Here is a 7164-nt window from a genome sequence, read left to right on the forward strand (position 1 = left end):
AACTAAAAAGGGGTTTCTTTTGTTCAACATTCATAAAAATAATAATTCCTTACATTTATGAAGCACTTTTGTTGACACTTAAAGCGCTTTGCACACTTTTTGGGAGGGATCTCCTCCTCCACCACCAGTGTGCACTGCAGCATCCACCTGGATGACACGATGAAAGGTGAGCCATATTGTGCTAGACATACCAGCTGATTGGTGGAGAGGAGACAGAGTGATGAAGCCAACTGTGATGGGGATAGTTGGGAAGCCATGATGGACAGAGGCCAGCAAGTTTGGCCAGAATGCCAGGGTTAAACCTCTACTCTTTTTAGACGGACACCCAGGGTTTTTTAATGACCACAAAGAGTCAGGACTTCGGTTTAACGTCTCATCCAAAAGCAAGCACTCACTGAGCAGTATAGAGTCCCTAATTACTTGTATATTATTCATTCATTCATTCATTTTCTTTTCGGCTTAGTCCCTTTATTAATCTGGGGTCGCCACAGCGGAATGAACCGCCAACTTATTTAGCATCGGTTTTATGCAGCAGATGCCCTTCCAACTGCAACCCATCACAGGGAAACATCCATACACACTCATTACAACACGGACAGTTTAGCCTACCCAATTCACCTATAGCGCATCTTCGGACTTGTAGGAAAAACCGGAGCTCCTGGAGGAAACCCACACAAACACTGGGAAAACTTACAAACTCTACACAGAAATGCCAACTGACCCAGCTGAGGCTTGAACCAGCGAGCTTCTTGCTGAGAGGCGATTGTGCTACCCACTGTGCCACCGTGCAGTCTCACTGCCAAATTCTTCAAAGACATTGATTTGAAGTGTGTTTGTTTGTAATAAGGGAATATTTAAGTATTGTACATTTATTTTATGATTGTATTTGCATTTTGTGGTGTTACTGTATATCTACTTTCATGTAAAAGACTGACCTGCAGCTGGATAACATTTTAACAATAACATTTTACTCTGTTGATTTAAGAAATTGGTATTTTGTGAATTGTCTCATTATTTATTACAATAAAAGTTTAAATGAGCAGTTAAAACACATTTGTACTCGTTTAAAGATCGCTTAAAACATTAATGCATTTAATCATGCGCTGTAGGTGAATTGAATAAACTAAATTGTCCGTAGTGTATGAGTGTGAATGTGAGTGAATATGGGTGTTTCCCAGAACTGGGTTGCAGCTGGAAGTGCATCGCTGTGTAATACATAAGCTAGACAAGTTGATGGTTCATTCCGCTGTGGCGACCCCTGGTTAATAAAGGGACTGAAAAGAAAATGAATGAATGCCACCATGTGGTAGTTCTGTCCTCCAATCTTTCTCCTTCAGAGCGGCAGGTGGCGCCGTTTTCCAGAAAATTGTGAACCACACAATTGCAGAAGAAGAAATCCAGGGGTCTTATCAATATTTACAAAAACATCGCGAAGCACGGCTTGACGAACATTTGGGTAATTATTAAATCTGTTTGCATTGTTTTGTTGTGCAAGAGTACTTCCGGAATGTCTTTGTGCGGTCGGTTTATTCGTTATAAGCATGCAGTGCTGAAATAACCAACAGTGCCAAAGTTAGCCAAACCATCTGGCCAAGTTAACGTTACCGGTAGCAATTTATCCACGTGCGACACGTTATACGATCTTCTTTGCATCTAAACAAGACTTTTCGACCACTTATGTTGTTAAGATGCTGTTTTAGTGTTGGTGAAGATGCTTTTGGCAAGCACATTTAGCTGTGGGTTAAGTTAGCGGTGATGCTAACTGCAGCCTGGGGAGGGTGCTTTCCTATTTATTTCGGTAGTTTGTTAGTGTAAAGCATTGATGTTTAGGAAAAGTCATAAACAAAATTGTTGGTTTGCTTGTTTACTGGTGTTTTAAATAATAAGAGTCTATCTGCGATTAGTTAAATCGATATTACAACATTACTGTAAATGCTCTAAACACATCCGTTTTGCTAACTAAAATTATACTGAAATCAGCTATTGATAGACTTTGTTTAAAGCACAAACACTAGATTCTTAAAAAGATTCCTCAAAAAACAACAACATGTCCCACAAAAAAATTAAATAAATTGGGTTGGGCCTAAAGTCCTCCTGTTTCAACCTAATGATCAGAATATTCAATCTTATTATTTGTTTATTTAAAAATATATGATATAGTTAGCTGGAGTTTAATAATGTTCAATTAGTAGAAGATTCTAAAACGCTTAACGTGGCTTAATGTTCCCAAACATCAACCATAGAAACCCAAATTTCTGTCAAACTTTTCTTGTAATTAGCTTAACTACAGTATAAACAACGAGTCCTGATTTCATAGATAAAGTGAAAAACTTCACGTTGCATGTTTACTCCACCATGTCCATCCCTTTATGACCACACACTGTACCCATCTTCTGACTGCTCACTCCAGCAGGATAAGATGCCATGTCATAAAGCGTGAATCATCTCAGACTGGTTTCTTGAACATGACAATGTGTTCACTGTACTCAAATGGCCTCCACAGTCACCAGTTCTCAATCCAATAGAGCTTTTTTTGGGATGTGGTGAAACGGGAGATTCACATCATGGATGTGCAGCCGGCAAATCTGCAGCAACTGCGTGATGCTATCATGTCAATATTGAGCAAAATCTCTGAGGAATTTTCCAGTACCTTGTTGAATTTATGCCACGAAGGATTAAGGCAGTTCTGAAGGCAAAAAGAGGTCCAACCTGGTACTTGTAAGGTGTACCTAATAAAGTGGCCAGTGAGTGTATAAACTCTACTGACTGGGTTCTCCTTTGTACAATTTCTCATGACAAGAAACTCCTTTCCACAAATTGAAGCATTTAAAAAAAAACTGTAATGGTGGTAATTTGGTATTTTATTTTTTAGTTTTTCGACTTCAACAGTGCGGTTTCACTTTCATTTAGCCTGGGTTGCTAGGTTTATTGTGTGTGCAAAAGCGCTTGATTTGCAGCTCCAACTCAATTCTGCCTTAAATACAGTGGTGGAAAGAATGTACATAAAAATCATACCTCAGTAAAAGTACCATTACTTGCCTAAAAAAGTAGTGCAAGTAGAATAAAAGTATCAATTGTGAATATTACTCAAAGTATGAGTACAAAGTAGACCTTACAAAGGAACTCAAGTGAGTTGATGCATTTACATGTAGTTTGCATATGTGTGTAAACGTAACATTCTGTAGTGCATTTAGTTATTGCCTGTCAGGCACACAACGTCATAAGACATTAATATTAGGTTAGATTTAGGTTGTGATGTCAGGTGACTAAAATTCAATGTCTAGCCAGCGTCTAAAATTGTAGGTTGTGTTAGAAAGTGACCAAAATTCAACATCAAACATCATATTGACGTCAAATACTGACATTTATTCGTCAGTTATGGCAATCAAAATCCAACATCTGAATGACGTCATAGTGGAGTGGTAACGTCCACAGACACAACCTCAAGCTGTATCATTATTAGACGTTGATATTTGGTTGATTTTAGGTTGGACGTTGGACATTAGTGTTCTGATATGATTTTAGGTTGGACGTTGGGTTCTGACGTCAACCCAATTTTCATTTCCAAACAAGATGCAATGTCCCCACAATTTTGGGGTACACTGTATATCTGACGTTATGTTAATGTCTTGTCCCTGTTGGTTGTTTAAGGCTATTTCAATAATCATACAGTAAACATCTGTCATCTTCTCATCAGTGACAGTCTAATTTAATGATTCCAAACTGTTTGCTGCAATTATAAATCGCCAATGTCTTGAGGTTGTTCATTATGATGCGATTTACCTTATAATATTGCGATTTAACCCCTAATATATTGCATATAATATTATCTACCATACCTTCAATATATCGTGCAGCCCTAGTTCATTACATCCGTAATCAAACTTCACTACTCTGCCTTCTTGTCCTCTAACTGTCTGAAACCACAGATGACTGCTTGACTGCCCAAAAAGCTTGGCGATGGAGAAGTTTGATGACGATTCCAGCAAAAAAACAAGTGAAGCTGAGCCCGTTAATGTGCAGAGCCTCTACACAACCCTCGGGCTGTCATCAGAAGATGTGGATGCCCTTGCGAAGATTCCCGAAAGTGAAATCAGCGTAGAGACGCTTCCTTTTCTGATCATGCAGATCAAAACGAAGAAAGCCACCGACACGTCGTCCAGCGCAGACACCGACCACAAGGACAAGTCCAAAGATTCAGAGGAAAAGCAGGAAACACCCGAGAGCTGCACCGATGCTGCTAAACCCAAGAGCAAGAGTCCCCCAAAAGTCCCGCAAAAGCGCGCGGGCAGCCACGAGCAAAAAAAGAAGGCAGAGAGTCATAAGAAGACTGAGAGGCACTCCGGAGGAAGAAGAGACTCGAAGTACAGCTCGTCCCGAGAAAAACAAAGCGGGGATCATGCGGCTGCGGAGACGGAGTGTGCCGACAACCCAACCGTTTTCCCACATGAATGCACTCGTTGCAAATGTGTGGTGAACTCTATAAAGGTATGTTGGAGGAATTTAACGTCCGCATGAAATCGAAATTTACGCTGTTTATTTTGCTAGTGCACTGCAAAAAAAAAAAAGTTTCCTTACTAGGGGTGTCACGATTTCGATTTTTAATCGAAATCGATCGAAATTTATGCTCAATTTCGATTATCGAATCAAAAAATAGAATCGTCGATGCTGCCACGCCCCCATGTCACGTCAGCTTGGCTTGCCAAGCGGGAAAAACAGGCTTGTTGAAGTGCTTGTTAAACTGCAGAAGTAGGAGACCCGTCGACAGAACTTTAACCCTCTCCTCTTTCAATGAAGTCACCGGTGTGTAAGCATTTTGGATTTCCAGTGAGTTATGTTGACAACGTTCGTGTTGTCGACAAAAAACACAGTTTTGCAAGCTCTGCTATGTACGTATTACAAACGGTTCGTCCGATAGACAACACCGGCATCGCGATATTCCGCCCGCCCCCGTTGCAAATCCGCTCGCGAAAAGTTCACACTCAGGCCCTGCTTACACTGTCTTTGTTTTTAAATGGCATTTTAGAACGACAACGATTTGACATCCACAGTGGCGTGTAGCATTTCTGAGCAGCCCTCCTTCCTCTCTACCTCTGAAAATGCACATCACGTGACCACACAGACACAGACGCGCACACAGCCATGCGCTCGAGACAGCAGGTCCAGGCAGTCAGAGGACTGCTTCAATCTTTCACTCACTTGTACTTAGTCATTTTAGCGAACACCTCTGATACTGTTGGCTGGTTCCTGTTGGTTGTGTGTCTTTTTTTACCGACGCCATTATAACGACACAGATCACTGCCTATTCACGAGTCCTGCAGAAAAAGTGATTGACAGGTGGTAATTATGTGTGTATCTTCCTTTATTCATTTACTGTATGATTTGTTTATGGGTAAAACAAAGACCATGCAGGTCAGGTAGTTTAAACGGTAGACTACAAATAATTAATTGGTCATTAATTAATTAATTATTTATAATCGAAAATCAAATTGAATCGTGCCTTTAGAATCGAAAATGTAATCGAATCGAGGATTTGGAGGATCGTGACACCCTTATACCTTACATAGATTTTTTGGTCCAAATCTCTAAAAATTTGTAAATTATGAGGCATTTTCTGCTTTTATCATTTGAAATTGTTGTTTGTGTTCTGTTTTCTTGCCCCTTCAGACATGGAAAGAGCATCTTTCAGGTTCTCGCCACAAATCACATGACTCACAGTCCTCTCAACGAAGTTCTCGCCCACATCCACCTCCCAAAAGACCCTACAGCTCCGACCCTTTCGCAGGTAAGCAATTTCCCTTCACATCAATTATTAATGATTATTTTTAGTTAATTCTTAGTTGCTTCATTTTATAAAGCTGATCATATTATAAATCAATAAAGGTCGTCATGTAATTTTCGCCACTAGAGGGCGTGTATTCACAACAAACAAAGGTGACGTTTGATGTATGGTAAATCTTTTTTTTTACATTTGTAAAAACTGAACCGATGTGTAATGTAAAGAACAGTATGTATTTTTCGCCACTAGAGGGCGAATATTCACAACAAACAAAGGCGTATTTTGCTGTATTTTAATCGTTTGTTTTTTTTACATTTCTGAAAACTGAAGCAAAATAAAGAAAAATCCATTATTAAAAATTAAACAACAACAAAAAAGCAAACTCTTTTTCTTCCCCAGCTTCCTGTTTCATAAGAAATGAATCAGCTCATGAAAGAAATCTGGCTCCTTTAAAATCATTTGAATGTCACACAAATAAGATCAGATTTTTTTTCTGAAAACACTGTACTATTGTTTTTATCTTAAAGGGGATTCGTTCACTTCAGGCATGCCAGACCACCTGTTCCCTCCTAAGGTAAAGAAATTGTTATTACTGCTATTTTATTTTCAATTCTATTATTCAGGAAGTCAGAATGTCTGAATTTCTGCTTATTTTAATGTGGATGTATTACGCAGCCCAACACCAGAGTGGTGGTTGCCAAATTCCCTATGGGCGCTGTGACCGTGGAGGACCTTTTGGTGCTTGGCAAACCATTCGGCACTGTTGTGAAACACCTGGTGTTGCCAGCAAAGGTAAATAACAACTAGAAGTGAAGTTTATTTTTAAACTAATTTCGAGAGGATCACGTGCTTATGATTGCTTGCAGCCGGCCCACATTATTTAATTTACGATTCACCAATCAGACGATTCCTAAGCCACTATGAATACCTTTAGTTCAATATAACAGCCATCTTAGTTTTGAAGAATCCCCCCTTTCACCCCTACTCCTCCTCCTTTCTTAGATGGGTGGCATGGTGGCCCTGTGGTTAGCACTGTTGCCTCACAGCAAGAATGTCACTGGTTCTAGTCTTTACCAAGCCAGCTGATGTTTCTGTGCGGAGTTTACACGTTCTCCCCATGCTCGCATGGCTAGTGGGAGCGGCTGTCTATCCCGCCAAAGCTAAAATCTACCCACATTTGCGGGTTGGCGGGTGTTAATGTCAAGGCCTGCATACGATATATTGCACTAAAATAAATTGCGTTAAACAATATTTGACATTTTATGCCACTCATTTTATATTGCCAGAATGACAATATATAATATCATCACAATGCAAGTACACTCTTTCAAAGAACACATCATAATTAATTATTAAGAATATTTAAATTAACTTATAGTCATTTT

General features: G+C 39.6%; 1 protein-coding gene across 2 annotated transcripts in view; it reads left to right on the top strand.

Moving 5' to 3' along the window:
• Window positions 1–1360: 1360 nt before the first annotated feature.
• Window positions 1361–7164, top strand: part of zgc:152816 — a 30412-nt gene continuing 24608 nt past the window's right edge. Inside the window, 5 exon segments of one of the 2 annotated variants that reach the window (NM_001077760.2) lie at window positions 1361–1456; window positions 3930–4488; window positions 5668–5785; window positions 6307–6353; window positions 6455–6571. In NM_001077760.2, coding sequence (NP_001071228.2) covers window positions 3961–4488; window positions 5668–5785; window positions 6307–6353; window positions 6455–6571 — 810 coding nt within the window. In that variant the 5' untranslated portion in view covers window positions 1361–1456; window positions 3930–3960. 2 annotated transcript variants of the gene reach the window in all.

The sequence above is a fragment of the Danio rerio genome, chromosome 5 (genome assembly GCF_049306965.1).
Source record: "Danio rerio strain Tuebingen ecotype United States chromosome 5, GRCz12tu, whole genome shotgun sequence".
Taxonomy (NCBI): domain Eukaryota; kingdom Metazoa; phylum Chordata; class Actinopteri; order Cypriniformes; family Danionidae; genus Danio; species Danio rerio.